The sequence below is a fragment of the Chrysochloris asiatica genome, unplaced genomic scaffold (genome assembly GCF_000296735.1).
Source record: "Chrysochloris asiatica unplaced genomic scaffold, ChrAsi1.0 scaffold00017, whole genome shotgun sequence".
NCBI classification, from domain to species: domain Eukaryota; kingdom Metazoa; phylum Chordata; class Mammalia; order Afrosoricida; family Chrysochloridae; genus Chrysochloris; species Chrysochloris asiatica.
In genome coordinates, this window is record NW_006408535.1 from 17,848,102 (window position 1) to 17,863,418 (window position 15,317).

Consider the following 15,317-nt stretch of genomic DNA (forward strand, 5'->3'; position numbering starts at 1 on the left):
TCCCTCTTGAAAGCTTGTAAGCCAGTCACTTCTTACCTTTGTATCCCTCTCCCCATTTTGGGTAGCCAATGTCCAAGTTGCCCATCCCTGTCTACCCTTTGTGTGGGGGAGGTGTCTGGATTAATTCTTGAGCATTTGTGTGGTACGTATGTATACTTGTGTGGATATGTGTTTACAGTTGGTTTGGGTATATACCTAAAAGTGGACTTGCTGTTTCATATATTAACTCTGTTTTAACTTTTTGAGGAATTGCCAAACTCATTTTTAAAGTAGGTGCATTCCCACCAACAGTGTGTAAGAGTTTCAGTTTCTTCATATCTTCATCAATAGTTGTGACTACTTGTTTACTACATGTACCTTTCCCACCCCTTGCTTTAACAAACTGAAATTTATTTTCTCATGGTTTGGAGCCTAGAAGTCCAAATTCTGGATGTCAACTTTAGGGGAACACTTAAATTTTTTGTTGGCTTTTGGGGGAATGTTCTTTCTTCTTTGGCAACTTAGTGATCTTCATGTGTCATATCTTCCCCCATCTCTGCTTACTCACTTGCTTATTGTGTTGTTGTTGTTAGTGCCATCAAGTTGGTTCTAACACATAGTGACCCTGTATAGGGTTTCCAAGGAGCAGCTAGCTGGTGTGTTTGAGCTGCCAACCCTGTGGTTCGAGGTCCAGTGCTGATCCTACAGCACCACACCAGAAGTCCCACTTGCTTGTTTAGTGTCTTTTATATCTCAAAAGACCTTAATCTAAGATACACTCATATTAAACATTAACATAACAAAGGAACCCCATTCCCGAATGGGTTTATAACCACAGGTAATAGGGGTTAGTATTTATAACACATAATTTAGGGAGATACAGTTCAATCCATAACACCATTGAGCTCTCTTTGATCCTGAATTCAATACAGGCTATAAACTAGCTCCTGTTTCTATTACTAAAGTTCCCAGGTCAATACCCAACTCAATTGACAAAGCGCCTAACCCTGCCAAGTCTTCATCTTATCTTCAAAATGTACTGTGTTCCTTGTCCCTCCAGCTACTGACAGGGATTGTGTTCTTCCTAGATTCCACTGAAATCAAGATGCTGCCACTCTGATCGAACTTTCCCTGAACAGCCCACTGCTTACTAGATCATTAGATAATTTTAATGTTGGAACCATTTGAACAGGCCCTAGAACTTTGCAATATAGATTATTAACCATGTTGTTTGGGACCAGTCTCATGGACTACTCATAATGTTTTGAAAAATCCCACTGAACCCAGCTAAGTTGCTCTGAAATACCACCATGCTTTTCAGATGAGCTTCTATGGCTAATTGGGAGCTTGTGGGGGGCCAGCGAGGGCTTTAAACAATAAAATTACGAATGTAAGCTTACCTAACGGATCTCAGGAAATCTGCCCACCACATCTATTGGTGTTTCCAAGCCCTTTGCACAGTAGGTTTTCAATCAGAATTTTTTGACTAGATGAATGCTGTGATGTTGACATGGAAGAAAAGGAATATGCCATGTCACATAGGTATGCCCTTAATTAGTTCAGCTATGTGTGTATTTTAAATGGAAGGGAACTATACGTAACTTTAATGAAGTCTCTCAACTCAGTGGAGGTAATGCATTTATTTTTGATTAATACAAGTTTGATAAATGCAAGTAGTAAGTATGTGGAACTTTTTCATTTTTTAGCAGTATACATTGCCCAAAGTGTATATATATAGGTTGTAAGTACAAAGAAAGCAAAAAGAGGAAGGACAAACCCAAATGTGTTTGTTTTGAGCTGATTTAGTGTTTAAGAATTAGTAAAAGCTTATAATTTCATACCCTAAATTTATTTTTGACATTATACATTTACCTGAAACATATTCTATAAACCTTCCGTTTAACATAAACCTTTGATTTTGAATAAAAATAATCTGGCACCTAACAGAGCTCATATTTTCTTCATTCCGAATTTCAGAAGAGAATCCTTTGCCCACCATGGAAAAAATTCATTATCTCTTTAGTTTTATTAATTTTATTGTGAATTGAATGAAGGTTTACAGAGAAATCTATCAGTTTTGCAGTCAACAAATCATACACTGTATTTCATCTCACTGATTGTAGCCCCTTCTGTAAACAACAATAGTTGCCCACTTCCTCCCTGTGGTTCCTGTTTCCATTCAGCCCTCCTTCCCTTCCCTTTTCAACTTTGTCCTTAGGTAATTATTGCCCTTTTGATACTAAATGATTGACTATTCGTTGGTGAGTATACCTTACTGGTGGTGTATGCACCCTATACACCTCTCTACTGCTTGGCTTAAAATTGGGCTACAAGGGAGTTCCAGTCCAGACCAAGGGTGATTGAGGGCCATTGTCTCCAGCTCCTCTAGTCTATTTCTGACCAGTGAAGCCTGCTGATCTTTTTTATAATTTTGAGTTTTGTTCTATATTTTCTCCCACTCTTTTTGGGACCTTCTAATATGATCCTTTTCAGAACAGTTGGACACCATTTATTTCTTCTGATTTCAGAATCATGGTGACTAACTATTCGTCCTGTTCCGTTGGACTAGTTGATTCCAAGCATCTTCAGTTCTCTTCACTGTTCTTTCTCTGCATTTGGAGTGATCAATAGTTGCACCTTAGATGGCTGCTCACAAGCTTTTCATATTCCAGATGCTACTCACCAAATTGGTGATCATGGTAGTTATGTGCTGTGGAGTCGGTTCCAACTCATAGCGACCCTATACAGGGTTTCCAAGGCTGTAAATCTTTACGGGAGCAGAAAGCCTCATCTTTCTCCCATGGAGCAGCTGGCAGTTTTGAACTGCTGACCTTGCAGTTTATAGCCAATTCGTAACCACTATGCTACCAGAGCTCCTTACTCACCAAATTAGGTTGTAGACAATTGCCTCTGTGGGCTCTGCTATGCCTGTTTACCATGGTGTTGCCTAAGACTGTGCTCCTGAACCTCCAGACCCAGAAACTCATTGCCTTAAGATGTTTGATACTATCTAAGATGTTTTCATCATTTTATGTCTTTGTAACGAGGGTGATTATCTATGTATAGATATCCTCTGTCAAACCTTTCTGTATTTTTGTGGTTATACTGTCACTCTCCCTTTCATACCCATTCAGCCTGTATCTACCCACAGAACACTACTGTTCCCAGGTTGTGTACATAACATTATTTACCTCTGTCCCTTTTAGCCCTTGTATACCTCTCTCTGTCTTCACCTGTCAGAAAGATATTTTTTATAACGTAAGAGAAAATACAAAAAGTGTTATGCAGTATTAACTTAGCTAGTCAAGTAACCAAGCTCATTAGTTCATAAAAATAAAAAGGGTATTATTGTAGGCTATAAATCTTCATGGGAGCAGAAAGCCTCATCTTTCTCCTAAGAAGCAGCTGCTGGTGGGTTTGTACTGCCAACCTTGTGATTAGCAGTCTAGTGCCTATGTCACAGCATCACCAGAGCTCCTTCATTAGAAAAGACCTAGTGATTTTGACAGCTTCCATCTACCAGGAAAATGGCTTGGCCTCTGTCCTATCTTGCATAAGTAAAGCTTGATACTTGGCAAGCCACACCAGTGTACACAGATTATCTAGTTAGTTAACTCTTAAATGTAAATACTTACAGAAAGATTTTAATGTGAAGATTAGCAAGCAGTAGAACTAAACAAAGGAGCTCAGATCACAGATTTGTAGGGAGCAAATTTCACAACTATAATTAGGCTCCTGAGAGAGTGTACCTACAGAGTAGGATGCAATTTTCAAAGATTCTGTCATATCAAAAAAGAACTCATAGAAATAAAATACATAGTAGAAATAGTTTCTACTCTAGAACTTGGAAGATGAATTTGGAGAACTATTCTAGAAAATGGAAAGGGGAAAAAGAATATAGGAAAATTCGAAGATCAGACCAGGAAGTTTAACATTTGATTAATAGAAAAAAATCGACCTCTGTCCAGTCGATTCCAACGCATAGTGATCCTATGGAACTGCACCCTAGGGCTTCTGAGGCTGTAAATCTTTATAGAAGCAGATGATCATTTGTCCCATCGAGTGGCTGGTGTCTTCAAACTGCTGTCGTTTTAGTTCCTAGCCCAAAGACTATATGAGTCTTAATATTATAGGATTATTTTTTGATGCAGTAATTAACCTTAAATCTAAAACATTCTGGGCAACATACATCCGAGAAACTAAATCTACAGAGAGCAATTACTTTTACCTTAATCCTAGAGATTAAGATAAATACTTTTTGTAACTTTTTTTTGGGGGGGGGAGAGGGGCGAAATACTTAGAACAATACTTTATAAAAGTCATTTGGATCTGTATAGCTACTTTCAAGTACTGTTTTAAAATAGATATAATAAATATTGGATTTAACCACTAAAACACATGGATTCATCTTTTCCTCCTACAGACCCTCTGGTGATGTTCTTGAGACATTCAATTTCTTAGAAAATGCTGATGACAGTGATGAAGATGAAGAAAACGATATGATTGGAGGCATCCCAGAAGGAAAAGACAAGCATCGGATAAATAAACACAAAGTAGAAACTCAATTTTATATTTTCCTTAGCTAGTGTAATATATATATGTGTATTATTCTATATATGGTATATATATGTGTATTATTTATTATGTATAGCTACATATACCCATATATTTTAGAATAGGAACTTTGGAGACATCTTAAGTGACTTTGTAAGTGATGGTTTATTTTTTATTTTGTGACACTTAATATTTTATATGGTCAACTTTTACTGAATTGTTAACATATGGGAGTAGTATTTTCTCTGTTGTTGACTAAATGAGCATAAAGGTTCTCAGACTAGTTTTGAAACTTTTGTTAAAAAAGTGACCCCTTTCCATTAATCCATTTGTTGCAACTGAGAATTACTGCTGTCATCCATGTCTTCATGGATACTGAGAATAATGCATGAATTGTGAATATGTCCTTCAGTAAATTCTCATTTGTTGCATGGATCAAAATTACCAGTTTTAACCTTAGTTATTACTATTATTAACTGTCACGCCCATATCATCTAGGACGAGGATTTTATACCAAGTATATAGTTCTCAATATGTGAGACCAGTTCAAGAGAACATAATAGAATGTGAGTGACTGGAACTTTAATCAGTATAATTGTTAGTTTATTATGTTTTATAGGAAAAAAGTGAATTATTCTTTGTTATTAGTACTTCACCCCTTCTTAGTTCAAAGTTACTTGTATCACACAGCACGACTGATTTTGGCACAGCATTGTTGAAAACCAGTTTTCTAGAGTAGAGTTTGGGATTTGTTTATTATGTGGAAAATCTAAAATATTGTATGTAGAAAAAAATTTTTTAGACAGATGTATAAATTAAAAAAAAAATGTTTGAGAACATTAAAGGGCAGCTTTAAAATTTGGGATAAAAATAATTCTTGGGTTAATGGTTTATTTGCAGATAGGCAATGAAGGTTTAGCTGCTGATCTCACTGATGACCCTGATACTGAAGAAGCTCTGAAAGAATTTGATTTTTTAGTGACTGCTGAAGATGGTGAAGGAGCTGGGGAAGCGCGGAGTTCAGGGGATGGCACAGAATGGGGTAAGGTGATAAAGAAATACGGACGTGGTCGGGGAGATCTAATCCTTACAGGTGAATCACTATTGAATTATTTTATGTGGAATGTGTGTACCTAAATATTTGATGATGTTGTTGTTAAGTGCCATCGAGTCGATTCTGACTCATAGTGACCCTGTATATGATTTCTGAGGAGTGGCTGATGGGTTTGAACCACCAACCTTGTGGTTCAAACTGACTTTGTAGTCCACTGCTTATCCTATGGTGACACTTAAATGGAGAGCAAACGAAAATGGTATAATTCAGGATATTTTTTCACCAGTTTATTTAGATTTGATAGCTAAACTTAAATATGTAGCTTTTACTTTTTGAAATTTATCTTAAAGGTGAAACATTTAATTGGAAATTCAGTTTCCTTCCTCTCAGCAAAACTAAACAAACAAGCATGTAGCATATTTATAATTTCAAATATTTCCATTATTTAATTTGAGATTGAATCTAGGTTTTAAGAAGTTATCTAACTTACTGCTAGGAATGATTAAAGCTAGATCTGTAATTTTAAATATTTCCATTATTTAATTTGAGATTGAATCTAGGTTTTAAGAAGTTATCTAACTTACTGCTAAGAATGATTAAAGCTAGATCTGTATTTCGTGTAAGATTTAATAACTATATTAAACTTCATCACCTATTGCATTCAGTGTGCTAATGCTAGGGCCCAGCCTTTGGAAGTGATGTGTAATGCTGATAATCTATCTGTAATTAACAGGCTCAAAACACAAATTTCTACATATATGGTAAAAACCCTATGAAAAATAAATGTATAAACATTATTTGAAATAGCTGAGGTCCAGTGTATTGTTGTTAAGTGTCATCGAGTCGGTTCTGATTCATAGCTACCCTGTATAGGGTTACTCTGGAGTGGCAGGTCTGTGTTTGAAGAGCCGACCTTGTGGTTAGCAATCCAGTTCCTATCCTACAGGGTTGCACCAGGATTCTCCCAATATACTAATTCTATTAAATATTTTTACTCACTCCTCTTTAATACCAGCATATTTTCTGATAAGTAGAACTCAGTGTGTGCTTTTTAGTGTTGAGTTGCTAAGTACCTTAATCATGTTTCATTTCAACAATAAATTTGCTTATTTTCTAGGGAAAGGAAATGTCACTAGATATTTTTAAACTATTTTGATGACAGGAAACATATCTGGATAAAAAAAATAAATATTGCTAATAACAAGAGAGACAAAATCTTATAGATAATGTATTTACTTATTCTCTTGATGTAAAAAAGATAATTTTGTTACCAGCTTTATCACTGCTTATGATTTTCAAGTATTGTTTTTAAATCTCAATAATTTATTCTGTAAATAGAAGAAATGTAGCTATTAAAATCATGAGAAAACTCCAGTTACTTTCTAGACTTTGTGATGTATTTATTATTTGTTAAAGTTTTACCTTTCTTAAGTTTCTCTTCTTCAGCAGATTAATTTACTCTGTATAATCTGTTCAATATTGAAAAGACCGTACTTTCCCCAATAATTTCTAATTACCTGGTTTTTCCCTGGTTATAAAATAAATGCATACATATTTTAAAAATCAACCCATAGAAAAAGCAAAGAATAAATGGAAAATTTGCCTATTAGAACCATAGGACATATATACTTATTAAAAAGGATTTGCTATATGTTGAATTGTAACATACTTTTTATTTAAGATAGCCTTTTGCAATATAATTTATTTTACCAGGAGCCTATTTACATATCTATAATTTTAATTTTTATAAAGTGACCAAGAGCAATTTATTAAATACCTATATAGTTAAATCTTGGAGTCTTGCAGGATAATGTGCTAGACTGTAGGGTTGGCTGTTCAAACCCACCATCTTCTCCTTGGAAACCCTATACAAGGTCACTATGAGTCTGAACCCACTTGATAGCACTTGTATAGGAAACCCTATACAAGGTCACTATGAGTCTGAACCCACTTGATAGCACTTAACAACAACGTAGCTAAATCTTGGCACATTTACATTTCTATTTTCATAGGCTAAAATTGTTTGAAATTGAACTACCAGTCAAAAGGATATATAAAAGTTTCAGGAATTTAATTTGTATGTAATGGTATTACCTGTTTAATATAAAGTACCATAATATGTACAAATGTTTGGTCCTTCTCACTGTACAATAAATAGAATTTGAAAAGAGAACCTAATCAGTGAATGAACTGTTAATACTTTAATATTTTTCACTGTCGTATTTGAAGGACCCCTTGCAGCTTAGTGGATTATGAGCTGGGCTACTAACCACAAGGTCAGCAGTTTGAATCTACCAGTCGCTCTTTGGGAGAAAGATGAGACTTTCTGCTCCTGTTAAGAGTTGCAGTCTTGGAAACCCTATACAGCATTGCTAGAAGTTGAAAGTGACTCGAAGGGATGCTATCATCAACACTACATCCTGAGAAGTGACCTGCTATCTCCTTGTGTAAATGGAAGCTAATTTGCAAAACTTTTTCATTCTAGATAAGATGAAAACATTATTTTTAAAGCAGTTTAAGTTTTTGAGAAGAAAAGGGACTCTTTTAAAGTACAGAGTGGTTCAAGTTGTTGCTTTCTGTAAGAAATGAAAAATACCAATGTTTCTTAAATTCATAAATTCTTTTCCTACAGATGTCATAGTTTTTTCAATAAATACACTACTGTATGTATTTAATTTATTACTAAAATGCTATTTACTTATAAATGGAAGGTGGTAACTTTCACAATTAAATTATTGGATGAAGGATACAGATACTTACCTTAAATATAGTCTTGACCTAATGAAACCTATCCCTATACTGCCTCCATTGTATAATTTTTTATTTTGCAAACTACCAATCTGCTAAGTTACCTCTGATTTTATTATTTTTATTTTATCATAAGAAACTCCTCCTTTTTAGAAAGCTCTTTAATCATGTTTTTTTCCTGTCGTCTAAGTTATGTAGCCCGAGTTTAGTATTAGTAGCTTTTAGTTTTTCTCATAAGTAAGAATATTAGTTGATATTTGTAATTTTTGTTATTTCGCTCATGGAGACTAGAAATTTTAAGGATGTTCTACCTAAAATGTGTTGTTGTTTTTATTAAGTGCCATCAAGTTGTTTCTGACTCATAGCAAAACTGTATAGGGTTTCCTAGGCTTTAAATCTTCACAGGGCACAAAACTTCATCTTTCTCTCACAGAGCGGCTGGTGGGCTCAAAACATGGACCTTGTAGATCACAAGTCCATTGCTTATTGTATGGACTTTGTTGTTAAGTGCTGTCGAGTTGGTTCTGACTCGTAGCGACCCTGTATATGGTTAACTGCCAACCTGGTGGTTCAAACCGACTTTGTTGTCCAACACATTAACCACAGAACCACACCAGGACTCCATTGTATGGACTATAAAAATACTATTATTACCTTAATGCTGATATTTAAATATCGTGGATAATTTAGACATTTGTCTAAAGTTGTTATAAATTTATTCATTTTTAGCAAACTTATATAATTCTTCTGCTCTGGTAATTGTAATTATTACCATTCTAGAATTTCATGGTTTTTTTTGGTTTTAAGTTGTCAGAGGTGAATTTTTTTGTGTATATTTATCTTTTCGTTTAAACAGAAAAGTTCCCTTAACTGATTCAACCTCATTTCTTGCAATTTTTTCCCCTCTGCCCTAAATTTATAAAAACATGTAGAAGACTATGCTCCATCCTCCCTTTTGCTCTTAGCTAGTTTTTATGTTGTTGTTGTTGTTACATATCGTGGAGTTGGTTCCAACTCATAGTCACCCTGCACAGGTTTTCCGATTACCAAAATGTTTATTACACTACCTATGCTTATGTTTGTTTTCTAGATTTGAAATTATCTTGCAAGTAATTTTTTTTTCCTGTTAAGTCTGTATCTTTTTTAATCTCTGCTTTTTCACCCCACTGCCCTTTGCTACTTAGAGCTGTTCAGTTTTTTTCTTACTACAAATTTTTTTTTTAGAAACTGCCTAACTTAATACATTTTTTGATTGCATAATTCCCTTTATAAAGTTTATATCATTTTAAAAGTTTTAAGGTTTTTTTTGTTTCTTTGAGACTGAAATATTACAATTCAATTTGTCTTTAAGTAGTTGTTTTTAAAGATAGGAATTGTTAGCTTTATTCAGATGAATACAGAAGACTAATTCCTTAGACCACATTTTTCTTACAGTGGTCTATAAGTTGATAGAGAACTTCATGTTTTGAATACACAAAAAGTGAAATTTTTTTCTTTAAGCTAGTAGCGAAACAGCAGATTTGACTAATGATATTACGTATAAATTTCTGTCTTGAGCCACAGGGTTTCAGATTAGTTTAAGTTAACAACTTAGCTTAAAGCCTTTGATTTTATTTTTTACATACTAACTGCCTATGATTATAGGTAAGTTCATTAGAGAGAAAGTGATGGCAGTGCAGTAGGAAAAGCAGTCAGTTTGGTACCTTGAGGTTCAGAAATTTGAATGTCTGTGTGACATTTAAATATGAGAATTTCTTATGTTTAGTACACACACATATATGTGTGTTTGTGTATATGTATACACACACTTGTATACTACATCAAAAAAGGCTTTTTTTAATGTTTACTTTATAATAAAGCTTAAATCAGTGAGACCTAAGATGCTTTTAAGATTTTGTAAGCCAGAATATAATGAATTATAAAAAATTTAATAAATATTCTTTAAAATCACTTAGCCAAGTTTTATTGACTTAGCTTATGTATTTTGGCATAGTTTTATTTTTGTTTTTTGATAACAGAGTCTGAAAACTTCCAGTTCTAAAGCAGGATGTTAAAATTCCTAATAAGATAGCTGATTTTTTAATCAGCTAAACAAAGGAAAGAAAATTCCTTAATGCTTTAAATAATTATAAAATATTTCTACTTGCTTATTTTTTAATACTGTTTTTATTTTTTCTCTAGTTTACTATGCAGTAAGTTCATTTCCAGGCATAAATATTTAATTAAAATAAGTATGAGTTTGTTATTTAGCTAAAATAGCCAAAGTGTGTCACCTTTAACAAATGTACAACAATGTATGCTTTTATTTCTCTCTGCTTTCATCTTCCTCTGATAAAAAATTAGCTATGAAAATTCTTGGTTTGTTGACCAGTGGCTAATAATTTTGTATGGGATGAGGGAAGAGGTGGAAGTTTCTGAATATTCTGTATGGAGTTTTCAAGACATTCTGCTTTGAAACTATATGAGGGGTCTTCAGAAAGTTTTTGGAAAATTTTAGAGAACTTTTTGAAGCCCACTTTGGTGTGTATATGTAGCTAGAATGCTTCATCATTCATACAACTATTTTTGTGCATGTAGGTTTAGTGTGGCAGGAAGTACATGAATATATTCGGTATAAAGCTACACTGATGTATTCAGCTTTCACTTATCTAAGTAATTTGCATTCATTTGCTTTTATGATGTTGGCTGAATAATTTTTGTTAAAAATGTTATAAAGAGCAGCATCTAATTTTTATAACATTAGATTCTTTGTGTCTGTCCATTAAAAGGATATCAGTTGTTGGACAATGTTGTTATTAAGTGACGTTGAGTAGGTTCTGACTCATAGCGACCCTGAATAGGGTTTCTCAGGGGTGTCTGGTGAGATTGATCCATTGACCTTGAGGTTCAAAGTGACCTTGCAGTCCAGCGCATTAACCCACAGTACTACACCAGGATGGATAATGTTTAAAATTCGTGATTCATAAAAATAAAATGTCATTAAACTGTTAATAGTAATAACGTTTAGAAATCTATGACATGGATGTTTCGAGTTCGAGTTGTGGTTAATAAAACTGAGACTGCAGCTTTAAAGTATTTTGAGTATATGATGTTAGTTCATTTATTATTATTATTATGTGAAGCTATAATAGTTTACTGCCAACAGCCTGTGTTGCCAACTGCGGATTTTTTTCTTTTAAAAATATGCTACATGTAGACAAAGATGACATCTCCCTGACTGCTGAGGTTTGGGATGTAGAACAGGGATTAATAAGTAAACTGAAGGAACGAAAGGGGAAGAACAGGGTGAAAAGTAAGTGCAGATTCTGACTGTTAGAATTTTATATGCTAATATTGAGGGTAGAAAAAACAACAACTTCAATACTGTTGTTTTAAAAGCAATTTTATTTGTTTCCTAAAGGGAGCAGCCAACTTTAAACTTTGTTGTATAATTGAAATTCATTTGAATATAATTTAGTAGTGTAGTGGTTACGAATTGGGCTGCAAACCACAAGGTCAGCAGTTTGAAACTATCAGCTGTTCTGCGGGAAAAAGATGAGGCTTTCTCCTCGCGTAAAGATTCGCTGTGAGTCGGCACTGACTCCATGGCACATAACCACCATTGATCAGAAAATAATTTTAAATATGTGGACAGGGTGGAGAGATTTCAAGTTTGTTGTTTGTTGAGTTTTTTAAAACTTACCAAATTGTAAAGAGTAATGGTGTTGGAATTGATAATAGAAATACGTTCAAAAGGAAAAAGTGTAACTATCTTTATTTTTGAGTCTTGGTGTGGCTCTATGGGATAAGCACTGGACTGCTAATCCCGAAGTTGGCGGTTCAAACCCTGTAGCTACTCCTTGGAAATAATACACAGAGGGTCACTGTGAGTCATAATTGACTCGATAGTATACAACAGCATGATACATATGATATATCTCACTCATAGTGTATAGGTTGCTTTGCTTAGGTTGCGTATCCTGATGTAAAAGCCTTTGTCATAGTTTCTGCTTTCTGGCCTTAATCCAACAAAAAACAACAGTAGCAGTAAAAAAATTGTCATCTCCTAGATAGTATTTTCTTGGCTACTGTGGAGCAACAGGAACGTTGGGAGGAAGTATGGTGGTAGTAGTTTCATCACTAGCAGGGTACATTTTGGTGCCTGAAATCCTTTTCACTATATTGTGTTGTGAACCAGTGTACTTTATGAGTTTAAGTTCAACTGTAGTACCCTATAGCACGTATCTCAGAGAAATAGTTCTTTTGCATTTTGTGAATCAAGTTTAAAAACAACCTCATGGAAAGCATCTTGGGATTTACAAGTATTAAATGACATTTGACATGTATTTTTAGGGAACTTTACCTTAAGCTTGACTTTGACTTCTACAACTGTTAACTTTTTTCTTTTGAACTATTTTAAAGAGAAAATTCTATGTGACAAAGGCAGAAATCTACAGACGTTCATTTGTGTTTCTCTGATGATAAGTGGTAGATGTAATGTGAAAGAATTTAGGTTTCTTGCCATAAAGCATTTTTTTGAATGATTTAGTTTATTGTGGAGGTTAGTAAGTATAGTTTTGGCAATTTTAACATAGTTTTCTTTTATACTAGGTTTTGTTACTGCTTGTGAAATAAAAAGAATTCTCTTAAAAAGTTTGACTGTGTAGTAAACTGCTTATAGTATTTAAGAATGTGTTCATACTATGCTGGTGCTATGTTCAGCTCTAATATCACTTAACGTTTTATTTATGCTTGTTTAATATAAAGAAAGTTTTATGTGATCGACTTTTTGTGTGTGTATATGATCGACTCTTAAACGTGATAATAAAATTTTAGGGTTTAGGCTTGTATATGTGTTTGTTTTAAAGAAGTGAAGTAGTTTAATCGGTTATTTATTCATGTTATTTATAAACTAACTTTTTTGCCTAAAATTTCTTTTGAAAATGTTTGACAATGGTTGCTTCCAATTTAAAAAAGGAACAACCTTTATTTTTCTGGTAGAGTAGGGCTAGGTCTATATCTTTTGGCTTGGAGGTTTACGATCATAAGCTGAATCAATTCTAAGTCTTACAGTTCATTTTAAATTTTTCTATATTTTTTTAAATTTAAAAGCATTCCTGGTTAAGTAAAAATATTAGAAATGGAAATAGAATAACTGAAAGTAAATAAAGAATCCCTGTAGGAAAAATTTTCAGTGATTTTTCATAGTACGCACAGTTTCATAATTTGCTTACTTAGTTAATGTTGTAGTTAGTTGCCATCATTCTGACTCATAGCAACCGTACATACGGTTTCCAAGAAGCAGCTGGTGAGCTTGAATTGCCGACCTTGTGGTTCAAACCAGCCTTGCAGTTCAGTGCATTAACCCACAGCACCACACTAGGACTCGTACTTAGTTAATAGGTCACAAAAATTAGCATTCATGTCAGCAGCTAGTTCTCTGTATGTTTTCAGTTTATTTTTAAACCAGACAACCCTGCTGTTGAACCCAGTGTGGTATATTGGGAGAAAGGGAACTACTATGATTGATTCAGGATCGGGGGACTACACAGACATAACTTGGGACTCAATAATATTCTATTGTCTAGATGAATTTTATTGTCCTGCCTCTCCTATAAACTTGCTTTTATAACCTATTTGTAAAAATAACATTCTGACAGAATATGAAGCGTAAAGATAAAGAGCAAGTATTACCTATAATCCTACTACTTAGAGATTGACTACATTTAAAATTTGGTATATTGTAAATTGAACTCAGACTCCTGGTGTGGCACGGTAGGATCAGCACTGGATTGAGAATTACAAGATCAGCAGTTCAAGCCCCCCAGCTGCTCCTTGGAAACCCTTCATAGGGTTGCTGTGTGTCAGAGTCAATCAACAACACATAACAACATTCCCAACATTTAAATTTTCAACAAGAATATATTGTTTTGAAACTCATTATTTTTACTTAGTGTTTTATAGTTACTGGTGTTATTAAGTACCATCAAGTCGATTCCAACTCTTAGCAACTCTATATAAGTTTCTAAGGAGCACCTGGTGGGTTTGAGCCATAGCCCTGTGGTTAGAAGTCCTGTACTTAACCTACCGCTTTTATAGTCATCTAAAATATAATTTTAGTGGTTTCAGTGATATTTAAATTTGTGGATAACTTAGCTTCCATTGAAGAGTGTTTAAATTGTTTATTTCTTTTTAGTTATATTAACAACCCTATCTTCAATGTTATTTGCAGTGCTGTAGGCTAAGTACTGGACTGGTAACCACACAGGTCAGCAGTTGAAACATTTTAGCCTCTCTCGGAAACCCTATACAGGTCACTAAGTCGGAACTGACTCAACAGCAGACAACAAGGCAACAAACAACGTATAAGAAGGTACAGTGAAACCTGTGAGAGCCAGAACTCAATGGGAATACCTAGTTCATGTCTCCCAAGTTTACTGCCTTTGACAGTGTCACTGTACCTTACTGCTTTTGTATTGCTCTCTGTTTTGGGAAAGTATTGGGTTTTCCTTCTCTGGTAGGGATTTCTGGCCAAAACAGATTCTGGAGCTTTCATAGGCTTCATTGTATAGTGATGAGGTTTCTAACAGATTGTGTCTAGAAAGAATAATTAAGAAAGAATAAATTGGTTTTTTAAATACATTTCCTTTATGAAGTTATGTAAATAAAAGTTCTATTGAATATAGAACTCTGTATGAAAATATTGTCTCTGAATCACAGGCATTAAGATGAAATTTAAGGAAATGAAAACTGTTTTGTTTTTAGGTTATGACATGCAGTGTGGTCTTAATCCTGGTAGATAATCATTTGAATACTATGGAACACTTTTAAATGAAAAGATAATTTGTGGGTATAGTGTTATAGGTTAATGCATTGGACTGTAAAGTCATTTCGAACCACAAGGTTGGCGGTTCAGGCTCACTAGCCATTCCTCGGAAACTCTACTCAGGGTTATTATGGGTCAGAACCAACTCGACAGCACTTAACAACAATATCATAGCAC

General features: G+C 34.2%; 1 protein-coding gene across 1 annotated transcript in view; it reads left to right on the top strand.

Annotated features, from left to right (window-relative positions):
- The window catches only part of STRN3 (striatin, calmodulin binding protein 3), a 133,107-nt gene that overhangs the window by 79,178 nt on the left and 38,612 nt on the right, over positions 1 to 15,317 (top strand). Inside the window, exons 6-7 of the mRNA XM_006835367.1 lie at positions 4,403 to 4,532; positions 5,434 to 5,575. Of these exons, the coding sequence (XP_006835430.1) occupies positions 4,403 to 4,532; positions 5,434 to 5,575 (272 nt within the window). The remainder of the gene's footprint in view (positions 1 to 4,402; positions 4,533 to 5,433; positions 5,576 to 15,317) is intronic.